Here is a 23,538-nt window from a genome sequence, read left to right as displayed (position 1 = left end):
CTTGGGATCTAACCTTGATCTTGATGAACTCACAATACGACAACCCAAGTCGCGTTTTTATGTCCAAGGTAACTCCTGATAACGGTGCCCCGCCCAAGTAGCCCTCCAGTTGATGATTAATTCCAGCTTCAAACTAAAATCAGACTAGAACGTGACTGCTTTTGATAGTTTCAGTGTGCGTGCGAATTGTTCTGACCGCGCGCGAAGCAGATTCTACGCACTGCGATAAGTTCACAGATCGCGCGCAGGTCGTCATCCCGTGAACTCCTCGCACTGTAGATGTACTACACTAATTACTAATTATCCAGGTTAGTGACTGTGGAAAGGTAGCAGCTGCTGTTAGAACAGCTTAAATAAGCCGCTCCAACCGGTGGATGCTGTCAGTTGGAATTTGGTGATCGAAGGTTTGTGTGGTAGCAGATTTTAAGGTGGAAGAAACCAGTGTGACACAAGTGATTCCGTGAAGGACTGAACTGGGAACATTTTAAGCAAAATGAATTCTCAACAAGTGATCCTGTGCTTTGGGCTGGTTTTGGCAGTTGGACTGAGCTTGGCCGATGGAGCTGTGGTTCGTGAAAAAAGGCAGCTGAACACGCTGCTTACTATTAGCGGAGAGTCCAACGCAAGGATTGTCAATGGTGAGTAATGTTAATAAGGATATTTACATTTTGAAAAATTGTTTTATTTGTAATATTGACAGAAAAATTAAATTGTAAAAACAAATCATACATCTATTATGTTTCTTGAATGCAAAATTGTCGTATTTTTATGTTATTGCGTGAATAATTCAATTCATTATTGATCATATAATTAAGTGGTATACTTTTAGCGAGCCGTATTGATTTGAAAAATGGCATATTTAGTGGGCCAGCTTTGGCTGAGTTTTTTTAACTAACGTTATTTATATTTAAGCATTTTCTGGCCTGATAAGTTATTTAATAACCAAATCATCAATAATCCTTCATTTTTTTTTTTATTTGGTCCTCAAAGTCTTAAGCTAAAATCAGGATTCGCTGATTGCTTACCTTTAGGCAACTTGTTGCTAATTCAAACTTAAAATTATTAAGCCACAAGTATGAGAAGCAAAAAAAGCTTTGAAAACCAACAACAAAAGAGAATTACTTTTTTCATAGACAAAATTTGCTCAAAAAGAGGAAATCTCAAGGAAAAACGGTTAAAATTAGGACGAAGAGGGTTAACCTTCAACCCACAGAGCTGAACCTTTTTCCAACTTATCGTCTCCGTTCTATCTTGACACTAGCTCATATAGATGTGTTCAGTGCGTCACAATAGCACGGGAAGGTTGATCTGTTATTTGATTTTTTTTTGTTTACTGGTCGTCAAACGGGGTGACATTGAATTTGATAGCTCGGAGATTTTTGTTAGCGAAATGAAAAATAAGAATCGATTACTAAGGATTGAACAAAAAGTACATTTTAATAAAGCTTTGAATATTCAAGAGAAGAAGTTATTAAAATGTAACTAAGAAGGATTTTTTGAAATTGCTCAAAAAGTCTTGTTCTTTAGAAATTTTCGAAAAATTCTTTATTTGGCATTTGGGCTTGAAATTTTTTGATTCGTTCGGAATCGGTTTTAAATTACAAATGGGTCATTCCAGGTCAACTGAGTACACTTTTGGACTCGACCTTCACCGATTTGTACCAAACTTGGATGGAACGTTCATCTTTCGATAGTTGATAGAAATCCCAAGTTTGGTGCTGATTGGACCATCCCTCTATTTTTGGCACCACCCTCTTTTTGGCGATTTTCTAAAAAAAAATTTCTTTTAATCATAACTTTACAACTATTTGAGCAAAAGACTTTCTACAGGTTGCATTTTATAGAAAATTGTCTTAGGAATTCGATAAAAATAAAGTTGTAACCCTTAAGTGCCCACTAATATTATATTTTAACGTATTAAGTATTAAAATTCAGCTCTGAAAATTCCTTGTATTTTCATTTGTTTTATTTTATCACGATCGTGTTCCCGGGACAATTTTACATAATAATCAATGTACACCTCAAACTAAAATGAACGATTGGCGAGATACAGCGCTATTACTGAAAAAGTTTGATTTTGCGCAGCACTCGGAAGTACATGGTGTACTTTTCAACAAAAAGGGATGAATCCCGCATAGTTCGGTTTTTATATGTGAGAAACTTATTTCGGATTTGAATTCATAGGACAGAGTGCAGCTCAAAATCAAACTTTTTTCAGTAAAATCGCTGTATCTCGCAAATAGTTCATTTTAGTTTGAGGTCTACATTGATTTTTATGTGAAATTTTCCGGGGAACACGATGGTGATAGAATAAAACAAATAAAAATATAAGAAATTTGTCAAATCTGGGTTTTAATACTTAAAACGTTAAAATATAATATTAGTGGGCATTTAAGGGTTACAATTTTATTTTTATCGATTTCCTTAGACAATTTTCTTTAAAAGCAACCTGTAGAAAGTCTTTTGCTCAAATAGTTGCAAAGTCATGATTAAAAGATTTTTTTTAAATCGTCAAAAAATAGGGCGGTTCCAAAAATGGAGGGATAGTCCAATTAGCACCGAACTTGGGATTTCTGATAACTATCGATAGATGAACGTTCCCTCCAAGTTTGGTCCAAATCGGTGAAGGTCGAGTCCAAAAGTGTACTCAGTTGACCTGGAATGACCCATATATTGGCAATATTTTTACACAAAAAATCTTCTGTAAATAAACTTACAACATTTTATTTTCCTAGCCTCAATTTATCGTGTATTGCATTTAAGTGCATCTTTTAAGGAAAGAAAATTTCAGGTAATATGTTGACTATCGCGCACCCCGGTTTACGAAACTTTATTCCAGTATATAATGTCTCGATTAAATAGAAGTATTTAAAAAAACATGCATACTTGGTAAAAATCACAACCGATAAGGATAATTCATAGAACAGGAAGATTGTTTTGGTTGTCAGTCTATGCAAACAAGGGTTTTTATCGCTTACTTTTTATTTACTTTGTTCCACAGGTATTGTTACAAGATATCTTACAAGACATCACAACCAATGAATACTGATAAAATAAAATAGAAAGTGCTTTTTTTCTAAATAACTCAGTCCATTCGAACTGCGTTGAATTTCGTGCCTCATAAACTAAAGTATGTGTTTCTAGTAGAATGCATTCCGCCCAATCTAAATCTGTTTTACCTCAAATGGTCATTATTTGATGCTCTATGATGCTTGTTGAGAAATGAATAGGTGAATTAACGTTGATAAGTATCATAATTTTGCAAGAATTTTTTTAGCTTTTGTGAAATCACATATTTAGTTGATTTCAAAATAATGTTTAAATAATGCCATTTATGCATAAAGATGACTACTAAGAAATCCAGCTTTTACGTAAAAAAGTCATTTCTAATCAACATAATCCTGCAAAATTAATAAGTATTAGTGACAAATTCACATCAAAAATATCAAAATTTCAGAAGGGCGTAGCACAAGCTGTGAAGCAAATTTGGGTGAAGATTTTGATTGACCGGAGCGAAAACACTTGGAATGCACAACTTGACCTATGAGACAACATTTGTTCGGGCTGTGAAATCGGTGATCCTTTAGATCAACGTTGCTGAAAAAAAAAAACGAAACAGAAATAAATGTTACCAACACGTTGAGTTATTCACTTCGTTACTTAAACTTACGATTATCACGCCGAATGAGTTTAATACAGGCTAAGGCTTGCTCCCGTTCGTGTTCAAATGTGGTGCTATTCGCAGTATCCTGAAGAAGTTTGATGGTTTTGTCCATTATCTGTTTGGCCATGTTCTGGTCTGGAATGCGCAACTGGATCTCGATCCTATCAGAACTGTTGGCAGCAGCCTCGCTTGATGGTTTGGTCGCATTCATGGTGGATTTATTCTGAAAATTAAGTTCAAAAAATATTTAATCAGTATTGATCACCATTCCACACAAAACCGTATGCGGTATGCCTGCTTTGTTCTAAAGTGTTGTTTATAACAAAAAATACACATTTTTTGTCAAAGATAGCATCATGTTTTGATGTAAAAGTAAATCTTTCCTTGTTCCTGAGGGGAACACCCGTGAAGAGAATCGGGGCCGGCATTTACAAAGCGGATTCAGTGGCAATTTCATTCTCAACTTCTCAACTTAATGTCTTCACGTTAACCCGATTTTGGGAACTCGCTTCCGTTTCCCAGATATCGCAAAACACACTTGTGACATAGACCAATTTATCATCAAAATGATCGTGCACACTTGTGACAAGTCATACATGCTGTTGTAAAATGTGGAAAATTTCTCTTGTTTTTTAACAAATTTATGTTGATAAACTCTTTTTAAAGGCAATGCAATCTTTTGTTTTTGAAAATATATTGATTGGGTCGGTTAAACTATTGATTTAACCCTATTTTAGTTTGTATGGGAATTCTGTGCACACTTGTGACACGTAGTACAATTTTACTTTCGAAGCACACTTGTGACACGTGCTTTTCAGATTTTTGTTTACATAATTTACTGTATCTTTTAACTGGCGTAACCAAATTAGTTGAAACTTGGAGCGTTAGTTTTGAAAATATTTATCATCAAACTTTAAAAATCGATTTTCTCGAATAGTACTAAATTGTCGTTATCACAAGATAGAACACAAAAGACGATATATCTGAATTGAATCACAACAGAAACCTATGAAAATACTAGCTCCTGATGTAAAATTACACATTTTTTATGGTCAAATATCGTTCATGAATAAAGCTACCAATTCTTGCTGAGCAAAAATATTAAACTGAGTGGTATTCACTGCTTTGCAAAAGACTTGCCGACAGTGTTGCGTTCCTCACGCGCTCACGCGCTCGTGAGCGCTCACTTTTCGCTCATTCGTGAGGAGGAGCGCTGCGCGAGCTAGCTCACGTTTGCCCGCGCTCACGTTTGCTCCGATTTTTCAGCTCGCGTTTGCTCCACGCTCGCGCTCGCGCTCATATTTCGCTCACGGAGCGCTCATTTTGGACGTGTCGCTAATCATTTAACGTTTTTGAGAAAGTTTTTTTTTTCAATTCTAGATGGATTTTTTTGCGTAAGGTGCAGTAGGGCTGTGGAAATATGAATTGGAATAGCTTATTTTCATCAATCATGTTTTTAAATAAAAGGTTGGATTCGCAAGGGTCAAATAGTTTTTTAGACATACAGTCGAATGTAAAAATATTTTACAATTTAAAGGCCTTATTGTAGCAGAGAGGGGCGGAGGGGTATAGACGCCTAAATAAAAGGGCCTGTAAACCTTAGAGTAGGAGTAGGAACCTCGTAATCGAGAACGCCAAGGCAATGCTGTAGAGCGAATAATTTGCTTTTTTTTGAAACCTTAGAAAAACTTACAAAACAATGAATTGATTCAAGAGGATTTATGATTTGATAAGTTCGAATCAAGGTTAAATGCTTGGTTGATTAAAATATTACATTCTAATCTAGTGTTTTGACTACATTTCCAGAGTGCGGGTCAGAATGAGCTACCATTAAAAAAAAGTTATTCCGTTTATTAAATCTTTCAGTGATTCAGTGTTTAGAAACGGCTAATCATTTCTATAAGGTTAGTCTTTATTTGGCAAACATTTTAGAAAAAAGGGTTACATTTTTGAAACAGTTCTATTTTTAAATATATGCCTCAAAATTCCTAAGGGTTGAAATAACCACGAAAAGGTTGGCTCTTCTTCCAACAAGTGGATTTTATTCAACAATTTCGCAATCAAACCTCTTAAAACATTCAATTACAAGTTATATATAATTTTTTGAACATGGATGATTGTAACTGTTTAAAAAATTATTTAAAAATAAATAAAATATACATAATTTGTAAATATTTTTGTACATAGCAACAATGGTCCAATATGGATTTGATTTGTGAACAAACAGTCCATCTAATCACGTCAATGAATGTTTACATTATGAATTTAGTTTTTGTTCCTTGTTCGAAAAATGTCTAGCTTTTAAATAGAACGTAAATTTCGGTTCGCTGATCCAATCCATTTCATTGCCTACTTTTGTTTGTTCGACCACTTTCTTGTTTGTTTTTGCTGCCTGTGCTGAGCACTGAAAAAAACCAACATAGCAAAATCAAATGCTTTTTCACGTGAGTTGCTTCAAAAACCAACACAATAAATTCACATGCTTTTCCTATGACCTACGTGTGTTTCGCATGTCATTTTGATGTGAAAATCATTTGAAGTCAGCTGATTGCATGCGTAAACCCCTTCACGTTTGTTTCGAATGGTTTTCACGTGAGTTTCAAGGGAAAAGCACTTAGATTTGCCCCATTCGACTTATCCATTGGTTTCGAAGTGAAAATCACGTTAGTTCTAAATGCTTACGCGTGTGGTGGAAAAATCTTCATAAGTAGAAGTAGATGGCCACGGACGAAGATGGTTAATTTTTTCTTGTCGGCTTGAAAAAGGCCTGCGGTTTGTTTAAAATTTGTTTAAAAATAAGCCCTGAGTAGTGCAAAAAGCAACTAAGAAGTGAGTACAAACAAAAATGGACCAGTAGAAGATAAAATTTTATAAAAATAATGTTTCGCCTATTTTTTACAGAAATCAAGTGCCAGCTCAAGGTCTGCTTCAGAATCCGCTCTCCGGATCCAGTGATCCGGAACATTCGCGCTATGATTCGACGGTCGGCGACAACAACTTTTTTCTGGCGCTGGCCTAAAATTGCAAGCGATTCTTCCCGTAGTCCGTCATGAAGTGCCATCAAGATAAACGGATCGCGCGGACACGGCCTCGCACGCACTTACGACGCAGCATGAGAGTGGGTTCTGTGTGTTTTACATAATAAAAAAAATGTAGATTTGTGCATAATCAATTTTAAAGTGGTAAATAAATAAATCTAGTTGAAAAAATACGGAAATCAAAACTCATTATTTAATCATATGAAAGTCACTGGAAAATCGTTTGATTTTTACTACAAATTCATATCATTTTCATGAGCATTTGCATTGCAAGGTCATGTGAGCTTCTTGTAAAATTAACGTGTTTTGCACATGGATTCACAGTGTCGCGAGATTACATTTTTTCAAGTGCTTTACATATGAAATTCACATGCTATGTCGTATGGGGCGGATTCATGTGTGAAACATGTGATATTGCTATGTGCCTTTCTTTCAGTGAGATAGTTCTAGAAACTTCGTTTCAAACAGGCAAATCCTTCAACAGGAAAAAACAACTACCTACTTTGGCTCACCAGCTCACGTGAGCGCAAAACGCTCCGGTGAGCGTGAGCGAGCACGAGCTACCTGATAAAAACTCACGCTCCAGCTGGAGCGAGCAAGCCTTCCGTGAGCGCTCGCTCATTCGCAACCCTGCTTGCCGAAAACAAAGTCAATTTATATTTACAAAAACGCGTTTTTATTGTTAAATCATTAAATTGCTTATAATACGGATTTATTATACGAAATAATGCGTACAAAAATCCGTCCGTTTTAAAATCTCCTAAGAGGTTTGAAAATCCGTACAGTTGCCAGTCATATTCGTTCAATTTTCCATCAGGAAAACGTGAAATTTTCATCAGTTTCTAATGAAATTCACTTTTTTACTCATAATTTTGCCTAAAATAATGTATTAACAACTGTTTCAAACTTATTTTTACTGTGTGCATCAAAACACCGAGACAGAGCCACGTAGCCCAGTCGTAACGCTTTCCGTAAGCGGTAGATCGGGGTTCAAATCCCGGCTCGAACCAACACAACTGGTGATCTTTTCCCTTCTGGATTCGATTGCTTAGTAAAGGGAAGGTAGTGTATCGTCAGAAACTGGACCTTATCACGACACCTTAGGGAGGCGACCTATGGAGTGTTAACATTAACCTTAACTTCCATCATTGCCATGTACAAAGATATAAATTTTTCGTCCCCATAAATATTTTGACAAAATTCCTTCTACTAGTGCCCTACACATGCTCATACTTTTTGGTAACGATTATCCCATTCCTTGCTAAGTTATGGAAATCGTCATTAATCAATGATTGCCAACTAGGGCGTCAATGACTGTTCCACAAAATTATATAAATTTTGAAGCACAATTGATTTCGATCAAAAATTCCTTCAGTGGCTTCAAGAAGGCACCAACCGGCACATGCTGATTCATTTTGGTGCAGAAATTCGTTGAATTGAATTCAATACAGAGAATTTTAGAGTGATGATCAATTTTCTTTCAAAATGATCAACGGCTTCACCATAAAGCATCTTGTTGTGTTTGTTAAGTGGTCTCGTGGCGCAGGGGTAGCGGCTTCGGCTGCCGATCCCGATGATGCTATGAGACGCGGGTTCGATTCCCGCCTTATCCACTGAGCTTCTATCGGATGGTGAAGTAAAACGTCGGTCCCGGTTTCTCCTGTCTCGTCAGAGGCGCTGGAGCAGAAATCCCACGTTAGAGGAAGGCCATGCCCCGGGGGGCGTAGTGCCAATAGTTTCGTTTCGTGTGTTTGTTAAGTATAGCAAAACGTCACGAAATGACGTTTTGCTATGATGATATGCTGCCAGATGTGCTTTTTTCAGAATGGACGAATCTTTTCGATATCTTCAGCAAAATCCCTCTCTGGACCATAAACAACAGTTTATGTAAAAATAATGGTCTTGGAAATTGTATTGGCTGAAATTTCAGTGAAGCCTTAGTATACATGGCAATTTTGCAGAACAAAACGGCTATTTTTGATAAAAAAATAAATACTCAAATCAGAGGTCTTTTGAACACTCATGGATTGAAAATGCGGAATTTTGGAAATGGCTTGTCTTTTTATTTGTATTTACTTTGTTTATATGGGAACTGACTAATTGGAACTGATAATTTTGTTCTTTAAGAGCTTCCTTTTTATAGGTAGTTGTATACCTCTAAAACCTGCCTGGATGTGAAACTTGTTAATCTGTTCATTTGTGAAATTTCAGAGATTTCTTTACCCTATTATTCAACATTCAGCGAGAAAAAGACATACCTGACCGATGTAATTTGGTATACAAATGTTGGTAGATATAATTGTTATTATACCAGTTATCTAGAATTCCGAAAAAAAGTTTTTAAATAATTTCATAAATTTGTTATGAATGAACCTTCGATCGATCTCCTTAGGTCAAAATGAACCACTCAAATCTTTATCTTGAGTAGGGATTTTCTGATCGATTTTGATGTCTTCTGCAAAGTTTCATGTTATGATTAGGACTATTTGGAAGCATTAAATACACGGATAAAAAAGTAGTTATGAAAGTTTAGAAACATCATTTACAATCATTGCCCCGAAAGTGAAGGTCGTAGAAGGTGGCTTTCACACCTTCCTTTTTTTTTCTTTCACACTTGGGGCAATAGCTGTCAATGATGGTTCTGAATTCAGAGTCCACAAATAGTAAATTGAAATAAAAAAAATAATCACGTTATGTAAAATGCTTCTACAAACAACACAAAGAAAACCTTTGTTTGATTGAAACATTCTGAATCCAGATTTAAATGTTTTTCTAAAACAAACATGGCCGCCAAATGGCCGATCGGGAATGATGCCTTCCAGAGCCTTGAGGGATACAAAATGTGCATATCAATGTCCCAACATCAAGTTAGAAAATTAATTTTCCATTTCAAATTCAAACTGTATTCTCGATTGCGGCCAGTTGTTTGACCTCAAGTTGAGGTTATATTAAAAATGTCTAATAGTTATTTTTTCTATAAAAAATAGTAGCATAGCAATATTTTAAGAAATAAGTATTTTCATTAAATTCAATTACACACTGAACTTTCATTACCGAATACGTTGAAATTTACCAAAACTATCATTATTCAATTCAATTAAAGAACCTATCATACAATTAGACATTTCAAAATCTAACGTCTTCATTTCCGCCCCCCCAGGAACAATCTTCTGCGACACGCTCAAGTGTCCGGACGCGTCGTTCAAGTGCATCATCGTGAAGAACAACACCAAGGAGGACGTCAACGTGGTGGAGGTGACGCGCGAGTGTCTGGACGCGGCCGGCAAGGCCACGGCCAAGACCGTCGAAAAGGAGCCGAACCAGTTCCCGGGCGGAAAGTACGAGAGCTATGCGGAAATCGACAAGGACGGGAACATTGCGTCGTTCGACAACCGAGGAAATTCGTACAATCACTCGGGCAGTGGCGACGTGCACTCGTATCTGTACCAGCAGATCGAGGACCTGCACAAGTCCATCTTGGACCAGCTGACGAACGCCGGAACGCCGTACCGGATTCCTTGAGGGGGAGGGGGGGGGGGGGACACGTGACCGACTTCGTTATTGGCGGAATGTTAGAATATAATTAGTGTTTTTTGTTTTGTTTCCCCTTAGAGTTATCTAAATCGTTGATATTTTCCAATGCAAGGTGTTGTGGAAACTTCGATTGTCTGTGAGAAATAAATTGCAATATCTCTTAAAATAATGAGCCCGGCGGCATCGACCGTGAGAACTTTTCACACGTTTTGCACTGAATAGGAGCAGTCTGTCTGGTTTTCCATCGAGTCAGGTGATGAAGTGTTGAGTTTTGTTACGCAGATTATCGAGGGTAACGTTTCGGCGTGATCACGTGGTGTAAATTTGGCTAATTGTGATATGTGTGATAGGTTGTAATAAAAGGTTGCAAACCACTCCCTGCTTGGAAACTTTACAATGTAATGTGTAATTGTGAATTGGCTATTTATCACACCTCCATCTGTAGCGCGAGGAAACGCGGGAATGTTGTTCGAGCTAATTGATGATCGTTGTTTGACGATCGACTCTATTTATCATGTTTTGCTAATTTTATGAGTTGCTGCAATATATCATTTCGGTGTTTTCCACAGAAAATGTACAGGTTGGACTTGTTTTTTTAGAATGCAATTGAGGGGTTGTTACAAACGTACCATTATTAAAGTGGTTTTGACTGACTCAATGTTCTTTCTTTTACACGGCATATTCAGATGAATGGCATAACAATAACCCGAAGCATTTGTTCATTTTATTATTTGCTTATTTTTACATTTCTTTGTAATTCTCAAAACCTCTTAAAAGCTTATAATTCGTGTTCCGGCGATCAACTTTTCCGAAGAGTTCTTTCCAACAAAAAATGGCAACCATACTAACCGTGCTTCCAGACAAATCGGCAGGAAATGATAGATGGCAAGAGATGATGAAATAAACTCTGCAAAATTCTTTAGCGAGAACTTTTTGCTTTGCACTTTTGGGATCCTTGAGGTCAAATTCGAAGAATACAAGGTTTTTGGCAAATCAACTAATCAATCGTAAACGTAACCCCAGATTGGTCAAATCCAGATCTCATTGATTTTAAATGGATTTGGCTTGGTATGCTCCAATGCACTACAAATTGAGTTCAAATCTTTCACTAAGCTTTAGCTCATTTTGTCCAGAGCTTGAATATAAGCTTGTAAGAAAAAAAATATTCCATATATGTGGATATGTGACACAAATACAAAATTCTCCTAATTTTCAATAAAGTTTCCACCTGGTTTATGGATGAACTCTTTATATTTTTTGAAACAAAATGTAGGGTATGCGTTTCTCATTTACTGAACTGCTTTTTTTAAATATTCGACTAACAAGTTTTCGCTGATTTGCATTCTATTAAATTTAATATCAAAGCAAGATTAAACAATCTTGTTCAGCCAAAATGAGTAAAATTATTTGAATTTTCAGCAACAGTTAGCCCATTAAAAATATTTTTTAATGTTTTCATCTCACTCATCAAACACTTAATTTAAAATCAGTAGCCAAAAATAATATGATTAGTAACGAAATCGAAATCAATTCAAAATGAGAACAGAAAACAAAAAAAAATATCTTTCCATCCTCATCCACACAAAAAATCAAATATTGTTAAAATTAAACAGGACCCCGAAAAAAATCTTAAATGTTTTTAAAAGGTTATTTGAAAATAAAAAATACTCTTCATTTTATTTTGAATAAACCAAAGCTGGATTATTTGAATTTCTATTGAAACAATACCTTTTAAATAAAATGGCAGCAAAATATGTTTTACAAAGAAAGAAAATATAACGAAATTTAGTTAGTTTCTAAAAAACTGAAAAAAAATAAACAAATCTTCAAATTCATTTTTTTCAAATTTTCAATTGAAAAATAATGTAATTTACTTAAATAGTCTTTATGGATCAAATATTTATTATTTTGTTATTTAAAAAAATATTTGAGAAAATTGATAAATTTCACGAAGCTTAAGCCGTACACGAAAACGTGAAAAGTTACTAACCCTATATTAGTAATCATACCGCTTAACTTTGCAGTAATTATTAAGATTATTTTCATTCCTATTTGAGTTTGATAAATTATTATGAGAAATATAGTTACAGTTTCACACAAACATACCATTTCACGGGATATCGTGGAAAAAGCAAAATTTCCCGGATTTCACGCTGTCCGCGAAATCGTGAAATTTCATTAATGCTTATAATGCTTTACGACGATAACTATAATCGCCGATAGTGGACGATAACTCATTTTTTAAACTTTCTAAAATCGAAAAATTCAACCATATCATGTTAATTTTTTCAATGCTTTCACTAAGAATATATTATTTGAAAACCTAGCAAGTTTCAAAGTATATAGGGGAACTTTACCCTTTTTCAGCCTACTTCTATTATCGGCCTATCAGCACTTTGAACATGAATCACAGCTTTCATAAAGTGTTTTGACTGTTCTAAAGCAATAAGTAGCTCAAACAAAAGTGAGCAAGCAACTCTCCATTGTTGATACATCTGAAAATGTTGATTTAATAGCGGAAAATGGCAAACATGATGAGAATTGGTCGAACGGCTTAGAGTGATTAAAATGGGTATATTTCCCTTATATGTTCTCAAAATTGTTCACAAAATACCTTTTTTCAAAAGTACACTAATATTCAAAATATGCAATATGGGTGTCAAACGAAACAAAATTTTGTATTTTTTCTTTCGCTTTTTTAAAGTATGTTTGTAAAATACTTAAATTTTCACAAAATATCGTAATTTTTTGAAAGTACTAAAATTTTCTTAATCTGCAATCAAACGAATTAATATTTGAATGTTTTTGCCTTCCTCACCTTACTGAGGAAAGGCTATAAAATCACTCGAAAAACGAAATTCTTAATTTGACCTCCTAGACCCACCTTCAAGTATAGCTATCGACTCAGAATCAAATTCTGAGCAAATGTCTGTGTGTGTGGTGGGATGTTGATCAAAATATTTGCACTGGATTATCTCGGCACTGGCTGAATCGATTTGTACCGTTTTGGTCTCATTCGATCCGTCTTGGGGTCCCATAAGTCGCTATTGAAAATTATAAAGTTTAGTTAAGTACTTCAAAAGTTATGCTAAAAAAACGATTTTAACAAAAGTCCGGAAGATTGTAAAAAGGGTGGTTTTAGTAAGAAACCCCGTCATGTTATACATTTTTAGAAAGGTAATCAAAAGACCTTTCCAACGAGTTCAATAGATTGCAGATTTGGCAACCTTATCAAAAGTTATAAGCACTTAAGTGTAATTTATGAACTTTTTAGAAGCCGGATCTCAGATAATTCGATGAAAACGTTGTCCGGATCTATCATGCGACCTGTCATTGGATAGGTAATCAAAAGACATTTTCAACGAGTTCAAAAAATTGCAGATCTGACAACCCTGTCAAAAGTTATAAGCATGTTAGTACCCTAAATTATGAAGATCTGACTAACCAATCTGATGGTATGAATAATGAATCAAGTTGATAGAACACTGAAAGGTCCGCCCTTTTGTATCTATTTTAGATAGCATTACACTCAAAGTCAGAAGTATCCCTCAAAAGGGTACTTTTAATCCTCAAAAAGGATACTTTCTATCCTTTTTTAAAGTTCACCCGGCGTCACCCTTTCAAAAGGGTATGTCAAATTCAGTACATTTTCGATACCCTTTTAAAGGGTGACGACGGGTGAACTTGAAAAAAGGATACTTTTTACTTTGAGTGTACCCTCTAAATGTGAGGAAGGCACCATGGATTAAGTAACGTTTTTAAGATTTGTTAGAGTTTATTTTGAATAGAAGTAAAATTTTCACAAATGCTGTATTAGTTCGATTTTTTTTTTAATTCTGGATGGGGTGCGCCACCTCAGTCAATCCCCTGCTGCAGCGGTTGTCCCCTTGAGCTGTGATATTAGAATAAGTAATGTCTCCTTTCCTTTAACTATCCCACATCTATTAGCTATTTCGAAGGTTATTTTTGCAATTTTCTTCCTTCTCTGTCCAATTCGTTTTCCTTAGTACCAGTAAACTCTCTCCCTATTTTGAACAAATCAGCTGTTGAAAGGTAGCCATATCTCAGCTCAGGATAACATCTGCACCAAGGTAATTGATAAGGCAACCTAAATAATAAAATGAAAAATGATATTTTTAATGTTCAATACGGGTAATTAATTTCGCATGCTTTTTCAATTTATTTGAGTTTTTTTTTAGAAATTATTCAAACTTAACAAAATACTTTATAGCAATGGCCACGGCACAAGAACTATCGTTATTGTTATCGAGCATCGATAATTTTATCGTTTAACAACCTTGTTGGCAGGCTTTGGTGTCTTCAGAAGAGTTGTTGCAAATGAGAAAGGACAACATTTGGTTTGGTTGAAAGCCAATGTGGTTCACGATTAGGCTGATTTTGAAAACTTCAATTTTGTTTACCTTGAAATGGCTTAAAATGGCTTAAGTCCAAATTCGTCAAAAATGAAAAGTTGGGTTTTAAGAGGCTTAAAAAACTGTTTTTTTTTGAAAGTTTGTTCAGACGTTTTCTTTAAATTTGATTATAGAAAGCGTAGATTGTTAAAGAAATGTTTTTGGTGCTTTCGACAAAGTGTTTTTGATTGGAAATCTCAACAACATTTTAGAAATCATAAAAAATCCCAAAAATGTTCCTAAAAATTTAAAGATTTCCAAAATTACCTGATTCTGGCAGGCAAAAACTGAGTTAATTATGAGCAACGCTCATTAACAGGTACATACTATGGTATTCTTTACAAGGACAACAAGGAACGACATAAAATACCTCTGAAGTTACACCTTTTTCTGTTTCTTTATGAAAAACTATGCTTCTGCCCCCCCTAATTTTTATCCATTTGTAAACGACATCCATTATTGAGTTCCAAGAAACAATCTCGAATCCAAAAACGCTTTCACTAATCGTGCCTTGTACTTGTGTCATCCGATACAGTTAAATTGTTTTTCGTATTAGGATAATTGCCTTCCCCCCATCTATTTAACACAGCTTTCCTCCAGGATTACCCTCAAATGACTCCCCTCAAAACAAAATCATATTTTCCCCCCATTCTTTAGCGGCTCATATTAAACCAACAACATTCCTGAGGTAAGCCAAAAGTTCGCTTGAGGTTTAGGCACCTTGTCCCACCTCGGCTGAAATTTGCGTTGCGAGGGCAGACTTGGAGGATGGTATTCGCGGGCGGCAAAAGAGGCTTATAACTGATCGAACCACAAATTGGAAACGAATTGGCTGGGGTGTCGCGCACAAGCTGCAGCACGATGCACTCTGGAATGCAGTACTAGTGCGCTGAAGAGGGACAAAATAGGGCAGTTGGGGTTAAAAAGAGATATTTTTCATGCAAGTGCTATTCTTTGTCTTGCGAATCTTTATTAACCTGCTGATATTCATAATTTTTTTACAGGAGTCGATTTTTCCATTTAAAAAACTAAATCATCACATTTTAGCACGATTAATTCTTACAGTAAGTATCCGGTAATTTGACAGTTTCAAGTACAGTGAGCTGTTCAATCATTTCATTAAAGCTTATCTAACTGTAGGCGTTTCCAAAAAGATTTTCGAGTAAAATGTGCCCAAAATTTGAAGATTCCAGTTCAGATACCCGCCCGACACATTGGACAGCGATTGTGCTCCCTGAGCCACCGCATGATACAGTTGTCGTGAAACGGGTGTCCGCAGCGCAACTTGGTTTCCTTGACCGTTGTGATCCCTTCCAGGCAGATTGAGCACTCGGCGATGATCCGACTCGATGCTAAATGGGAGGAACGATAAAAGACAAATTTAAAGTAAAAACAAGTTTACACTACAACTTAACTTACTGGGATAGCGATATTTTTCGAAGAGCAGCTCGCAAGTAGCTTCAAAGAAGTAGATTGGAGTCAGGATCCACAATAAAAGAAGTAGCAACCAAAGTAGTGGCAACCAAAGAAAGAATAAAATGATTTTTCTCATTTTTCAACAGTTTGGAACAATTTTACCGGAGTTGACGATTTTTATATGGGACAACATATGTCAATTGTGGTTTAAAGAAAACATTTAAGAATGAAGAAAATGAGTCAAAAGAATCAACTTGTACCTATTTTATGGTAATGGGAACTTAAACATAATTATGAATTAATTTGTATTACCTTCTTTAGTTTTCTCCTTATGCCATAAATGGTGCTCGTTTATAGTAGGTAAAACAATAATAAAATCATTTTTTTTTGTAAATCAAAACACAAATTTCTTCAAGTGCATCCTGCAGTGTTCTAAAGCTCACTCTACACAAGATCGAGTAGGCTTTGTGTTCACTCACTGATAGAACAAAAGTGTCAAAAGTAAACTGACCGTTGCTAGACCGTTTGTGTATTTTATAAGGATGGACGTCAGAGCCATTACAAAATCAGTCCAAAAACTTTCGGTTTCCAACATCCATTCTGGAATTATTTGTGACAAATGTGACACTGAATCCATTGAAGGGTTCCGGTATGCCTGCCTAGTTTGTGAGGACTACGATCTGTGCACCGAATGCTACCAGAAGAAAAGCACCAGCGGAGATCACCTGGCGTTTCATCCGATGCTGCCAATTCTAGCGCCGGGTGATCTTGCCAAAGCCTTGAAGAACCTGACCCCAAGCCAAATCAAGATCTTCAGCTGTCCGTACTGTGGCGACGGAGATTTGGCCATTGGCAAGCTGGCCGCCCACTGTTTGGAGTATCATTCGTACAAGGGTGGAAAAGTTCGTTGACCGATTTGCGTTACGTTTTCGGTCCCGGACAAGAAGCGTTGGATCGCTGAAGATACTTTGCTACTGCATTTATTGATCAAGCACCAAAACAAAGATGGCTATGGTAATTTTTTAAAATTTTCTTTGAATTTAACTAATTTTTTCAAACAGTTTTAGACCTCAGCGGCAGCGAATGTTCTGTGTGCTTTGAACAAATATCCACTGACGAAAGCAAACAGCTTGTTTGTGGTCACGTTTTCCACGGCAATTGTATAAACCGATGGCTACGGAACAAAAGCACCTGTCCTATGTGTCGAAAGGATGTAGGCAGCAACAGGAACCGGACGACGGATTCGGTTTCGGAAGATCTTCACGAAATTGAATTTTAGCTCCTTAATTTGTTAGTGAGTCTTTCAATTGATAATTAATATAAGAGTTCCTAACCATTTGCTGAGATAAATACAATAAAGTTTCTCACAGTTCCTAACTCCACTGGTTTTATTTACTTTTAACAATTCAAAATAAAACATGAAATTGATATTTTAGAAGCTTTTATTGTCTTTGATTTTCTGAAAACCCGCAGATATTTCGGGTTACATACACGGAGAAAAAAGAGTTCCCAAAATCATGAACAAGCGTTCATGAAAATGAGAACCTCGAACAAAGTGTTCAAATTCCATGGTACGATTTTGAAAAACGTACCATGAAATTTGAACACTTTGTTCGTGGTTCCCATTTTCATGAACGCTTGTTCACGGGAACGGGAACTCTTTTTTCTCCGTGTACTGCATGTAAAATTGACATAAAATTGACTGTAAATTTGTTTCTCCATAACATATGTAAGTATCAGCACATAGTCTGTGTAAATTTCACGCTGGTTGTTAAAAATGCGTAAAAAAATCTTCAAAAAAAAACGGATACAGATTCCTTGACAGCAGCAATGCCATCTATAAGACCACTCAAAAGTCACTCTCAAACCAAATTATTTTCGACGAAATTCAGTAAAGTTTTACTGAAATTTCATCTATTGTACGATCAGTTCCTAGCTGGACTCGGTCGCTGGAAACGACCGGCGACTCAACGACCTACGAAATAGGCGGCGGGCCAGATGCGGGCATAAAAATGTCAAAATCTCTTCCCCCCTCACTCCGTCTCACCATCCAGCTGCAGCTTTGTTGACAATCAAACGGAGCACGCGGTCGCATGATGGCGGCATCGAGCCAGAATTAGGGGTGATCATGTGATTAAAAATGAATGTTTTTCAAGAAAAATAATATTTTTCCGACCGAATAAAAAAATTGTGAGCATGTTCAAACAATTATTCCTGATGTCGGAGAAGTGATAAAAAAGCAAAATTTTAATCCATAATTTTTTTCACTACAACTGGGAACCCCTAGGACTATTCACGACCGTTTCCAATGACCGCGAGAAGATGCCAAAAAATCCAGCTACGAGCAAAATCCTACTGAATTCTCAGTTAACTGATATTTGTCACTTTGACAGATGATTTACTGAAATTTCAGTAAAATGGTTGTCAAAACAATTTAAATTTCAGCGACAGAAACGTCTAATTATTTTGCTCAAAATTCAGTAATTTTCTTGTGGCAGTTTGACAGATCATTTGCTGAAGATTCAGCAATCATTGCTGGTATTGCAGCTATAGGCCCCCAAAACCAAGGCTAAAAACTCGATTCGCCACCTACATTCGAGTAGGAGAACTTTGGTGCAAGGTTACGTTTACGTTTTTGCGCGATAAGTGCAAAGGCGAGTGAAAACTATTTTATGGTTTTTAGAAGAAAATTGATCTTTTGGAATAAAATAAAGTTAACAGAAGGTAAGAAATAAAAAGTTCTATCGATTGACTTTTTGATTTTTTTGCTAAGATGCCTTTTTCATTGAAAATTCTGAGATCCGAATTGAAAACGCGAGAATGAGGTTAGATTGCAAATTTTGAAAACCATTTCATTTACAAATTTTTCAAGCAGAGCTTTGCTTTTATGGTAGAAGTGACTTTAACAAATATTTGTCCGCTTGAATAATCTACATTCTCAATTGATTAGTAAGGTTTTGGTTGATTAAAACATTCCCTTATTTTGAGTCAAATAATGAACAGGTTAAATCGGCCATCACAAAAATATTTTCGTTTATATCAATTAAGCTATTTATTTCTTACCTGAAAATGGTATAATTTGCTATTAATGTCGATTTTATGATGAAATAAAACAATTTCAAATTTCAAACCAATTTACTAGCTGAAGGTTATAATGAAAACATCACTCCAAGTTTCAGCGCCCTCTAGTGAGGGGTAATTTTGACGTTTGATTGCCTATCAACATTTTATTTTGCTTGTCATTAAAAATACTGATATCAATTCATTTGTTTCATCAATCGTCCAAACCTAAAAACATGTGGTACCATTGTTTCTAAAGATCACAATACAAAATGTAAAAAAACAACACATTTGAAAGAGGATTTTCTCTTGGCAACATCCAAGCAATAAGTCAGAAATGACATTTTAGTTTGACAGAAGTGCAGTAACTGATTTTTCAGTAATGTTTTTGTTTATTATTGAATTTCAGCAAATGTGATGATTGCTGAACCGCCTTTAGTTACACTCAAACCCCGATGGTTTGACGCCAACTATTGTCAAGCGAACGGGGTCACTTTTGACACCCCTTTTACACGGAGTTCACACACACTATCAAACGTTTGTTTTGATAGGGCGCGTGAGCACCGTGTAAAAAGTGACAGTTAGTCAATTTTTAGTTTGACTTTGAGCAACCAACGGGGTACAAACTAAAAAAGTATCAAATGAAAAAGTGATAAACCACCGGAGGTTTAGTGTATTGACGAAAATTTTATTTTTATGAGAAAAAAAAGTTTTTTTTTGCGGTGCTGAACATTGTTATTTTATAAATGTTTAAAATATTTGTAAACAAGCCCAAATGAGCTAAATATGATTATCAATGCAGAAATAGGATTAGATTGTTTTGAACTGATTTGACTTCCATTTCCATTAAAACGACATAAACTTTGAAAAATATTTGCGATAGTTTTTATGATTCTAGTAAAAGGATATCCAAAAATTTCGACTAAATTTGATGTAAGTTTCAATAAAATATTTTCATCATCAAAAATATCTTAGTAGGCACTGTTCATCGTTTGCCGAAGATACCAAATTGATCAGAACATTCCTTCAAAAATTACAGATTTTCGAATATTTACGTACCAAATCGTATGGAGACTTTTATGGGTGAACCAATGACACAAAATGGCTTTTTTGGTCGTAGGGAAGGCACTCACAAAGTTCAAGCCGGTTCTGTACAATACAAAAAATAAAAAAATGATCAAAATCGGCTGATTTCATAGGCTAGGTACAACACAAAATGGAAGTTTTACAGGAATGATAGAAAATAAATGGCTTGGCAAAATTTTATAACCTAAAAAAAGATTGTTTTTTTTCGAAGCAACTGTTCTACTCCTGACTCCCTGTTGTGAGCCTCGCAACATGTGACCACATTACATTCCTTCCCTTAAAATGCTTCAGGTGTTGATGTAACTTTAAAGCATAAGGGAACAGCTACCGATTCAGCGAACCACTCTCACTTGACGCATCACACATGGCGTGGGGTGGGACGACGGGTCAGCCGATTATAATTATGTTGATGGAGGATTTAAATCGAAAATCCGCTCGCGTGGGCCCCTAAGCAGCTTTTCGCGTAATGTAATTTTAATTGTTTCTTCCAAGCCGTGCAGGAAAACTTCGGCAGATTGTAATCCTGCCGAGAACTTAAAGTTTAAATAAATCACAAAAATCACTTTCCACAATGTCCATTAAACCGAATCGACCTTGATTTACTCTCCTTCTTTGATGTTGACCGAAATCGACAGATTTTGAATTTTTCATTGATTTCCATCAGAATCGAAGCGGAGAGTAGACTTCCCCGGAATCGTCTCAAGCATCGCCCACCCCTCTCAAGCCCACCAAGCAGCGTGTAATGAAATTTGCGAAAATTTTCCACTTTTCACCGGTCCTCGACAAAGGGGCCGGCACAAGATGCTTGCCTTTTATTGCTTTCAAATACGTCCCCGGGGAGTCTCGGCGTCGTCTTAAGGAAGCTTCCTCGCCGAAGAAGGTGGTGTTTCAAAGTAAGTATTATAACTACACTTTCCAAGACGAACGGGAGTGCCTTTATTGTCTGCTGGTGGTTCTATTTTCGGACGAACCCTCCCGTTGAAGATGGGCACTGAATTGTCTGGTAAAGGCCAGTGCTAGGAAGACACAGTGGTGGCTTGTTGTTCGGATTTGATGGTCCCTGGGGGCGATTTGGTGAATCTCGGAACGAGGGAATTTGCGAGAAAGGCTTCAGGTATATTGCTTTCGTGAAAAGCATCTAATGCGATATAGCAGATATTTTAAAGTTTGAAACAAGTTGTTGTCAGTATATTGTACTTTTATTTTTCTAGAAAACTTTCATAACATTCCTCCATTTTGGCCATTTTCAAGGAGGGGGCGAAAAATAATGTCGCATATAAATATCTGATGTGTGATGTGTCATTGTAAAAAGTTATTGAAATCGGATTACATGTATAGCTCAAAAACCCAAATCTGTCTTTCCATTTGGAATTGATTTAAAACATATTTCACAAGAAGAAAAATGACTATTTTTCCCATTCTGAACAATATTTTCGAATTGATCAATTTATCCTTTAAACGAGCTTCGATTTAAAAAATCGCCAAAAATCTTTTTTTCAACCAATTTTTGAACTTAAAAAAGCATTGGAAAGAAGAACTCTTAAAATTTCAGATAATTTAAGGGTTCAAAGTTTGTTTTATATGACTTTGCAATGTTTTTAAAAATGTAATTTTTTTCGGGGTCAACTTTGGCTATGTTTTTACAAACATTTTCTATATTTTAAGTAAAAAGAAGTATGCAGTAAGTTTTGTAGAGTTCCAGACTATGCCTCTTCGCATTTCTTACAATTTAAATGATAATTGTGCCATTTTATAGCAGAAAATGGGAAAAACAAGCAAAAAGTTGGAAAAGTGAAAACTTAGATAGGCAAAATGTAATGATAGGAGGTTGTACAATAGGCCAAATACCACCAAAAAACATGAACTAAACAAGATAAGGGTAATTCTCTGCCAACTCACACAGCAGTTGCCCCAACCCCTCTTTGATTTGCGTGAAACTTTGTCCTAAGGGGTAACTTTTGTCCCTGATCACGAAACCGAGGTCCGTTTTTTGATATCTCGTGACGGAGGGGCGGTACGACCCCTTCCATTTTTGAACATGTGAAAAAAGAGGTGTTTTTCAATAATTTGCAGCCTGAAACGGTGATGAGATAGAAATTTGGTGTCAAAGGGTCCTTTATGTAAAATTAGACGCCCGATTTGATGGCGTACTCAAAATTCCGAATAAACGTATTTTTCATCGAAAAAAACACTAAAAAAGTTTTAAAAATTCTCCCATTTTCCGTTACTCGACTGTAAAAAATTTTGGAACATGTCATTTTATGGGAAATTTAATGTACTTTTCGAATCTACATTGTCCCAGAAGGGTCATTTTTTCATTTAGAACAAAATTTTTCATTTTAAAATTTCGTGTTTTTCTAACATCATTTTTATTTTTTAGAGTGTAACAATATTCTACAAAGTTGTAGAGCAAACAATTACAAAAATTTTGATATATAGACATAAGGGGTTTGCTTATAAACATCACAAGTTATCGCGATTTTACGAAAAAAAAAGTTTTGAAAAAGTTGGTCGTCATCGATCATGGCCATTCATGGTCACCCGCGACAGACACGGACGACGAAACAAAGAGAAACGCAAAAAGTAACTTTTTCAAAACTTTTTTTTCGTAAAACCGCGATAACTCGTGATGTTTATAAGCAAACCCCTTATGTCTATATATCAAAATTTTTGTAATTGTTTGCTCTACAACTTTGTAGAATATTTTTACACTCTAAAAAATAAAAATGATGTTAGAAAAACACGAAATTTTTTTTTCGATGAAAAATACGTTTATTCGGAATTCTGAGTACGCCATCAAATCGGGCGTCTAATTTTACATAAAAGACCAGGCTGCAAATTGTTGAAAAACACCTCTTTTTTCGCATGTTCAAAAATGGAAGGGGTCGTACCGCCCCTCCGTCACGAGATATCAAAAAACGGACCTCGGTTTCGTGATCAGGGACAAAAGTTACCCCTTAGGACAAAGTTTCACGCAAATCGAAGAGGGGTCGGAGCAACTTTTCCCGATTTCGTGTGAGTTGGTAGAGAATTACCCATAAATGAAAAATAAAATACTAAAAATTAAACAAGAAACACATATTACAAGAGAAGTAAAGCATTTCTTAGAACAAAAATGAAAAAATCGCAAGCTTGAGTAAAATTTTACCGCGATTTTAGAAGCTTTTGGAGATTTAAGCTAGCTTGTACGGTTAAAACCTCAAAAAACGAAAAACAACAACTTTTACGATAAAAGATTTTTTTAATCGGATTTTATTGCAATCCCCTTAATCCTCTACAACCCAACTCCGCCTCTTGACGAGCTTCGATCTAAAAATTCGCCAAAAAT

The 23,538-nt window shown here is 35.8% G+C and overlaps 2 protein-coding genes and 1 pseudogene across 2 annotated transcripts; 2 read left to right on the top strand and 1 right to left on the bottom strand.

The window, feature by feature from the left end:
• The first annotated feature begins 321 nt into the window (after positions 1-321).
• LOC6035887 lies at positions 322-10,633 on the top strand. Its single transcript, XM_001845948.2, has 2 exons — positions 322-638; positions 9,863-10,633. Exons 1-2 carry the CDS (start codon positions 494-496, stop codon positions 10,222-10,224), a joined length of 507 nt encoding a protein of 168 aa, XP_001846000.2. The 5' UTR covers positions 322-493; the 3' UTR covers positions 10,225-10,633.
• Positions 10,634-15,645: 5,012 nt separating this feature from the next.
• LOC6035886 (E3 ubiquitin-protein ligase Os04g0590900) lies at positions 15,646-16,200 on the bottom strand. Its single transcript, XM_001845947.2, has 2 exons — positions 16,068-16,200; positions 15,646-16,000 (listed from the first exon to the last, which is right to left on the bottom strand). Exons 1-2 carry the CDS (start codon positions 16,198-16,200, stop codon positions 15,843-15,845), a joined length of 291 nt encoding a protein of 96 aa, XP_001845999.1. The 3' UTR covers positions 15,646-15,842.
• A 374-nt stretch (positions 16,201-16,574) lies between these two features.
• Positions 16,575-17,441, top strand: LOC6035885 (annotated as a pseudogene).
• The last annotated feature ends 6,097 nt before the right edge of the window (positions 17,442-23,538 follow it).

The sequence above is a fragment of the Culex quinquefasciatus genome, chromosome 2 (assembly GCF_015732765.1).
Source record: "Culex quinquefasciatus strain JHB chromosome 2, VPISU_Cqui_1.0_pri_paternal, whole genome shotgun sequence".
In the NCBI taxonomy this organism is placed as follows: domain Eukaryota; kingdom Metazoa; phylum Arthropoda; class Insecta; order Diptera; family Culicidae; genus Culex; species Culex quinquefasciatus.
This window is presented reverse-complemented; position numbering and strand designations above follow the sequence as displayed.

Coding starts and splice junctions, on each gene's coding strand:
- LOC6035886 (XM_001845947.2), bottom strand. CDS start 16,200: ATGAGAAAAATCATTTTATTCTTTCTTTGGTTGCCACTACTTTGGTTG. Junction 16,001..16,067: donor CGAAAAATATCGCTATCCCA/GTAAGTTAAGTT, acceptor CCTCCCATTTAG/CATCGAGTCGGATCATCGCC.
- LOC6035887 (XM_001845948.2), top strand. CDS start 494: ATGAATTCTCAACAAGTGATCCTGTGCTTTGGGCTGGTTTTGGCAGTT. Junction 639..9,862: donor CAACGCAAGGATTGTCAATG/GTGAGTAATGTT, acceptor CCGCCCCCCCAG/GAACAATCTTCTGCGACACG.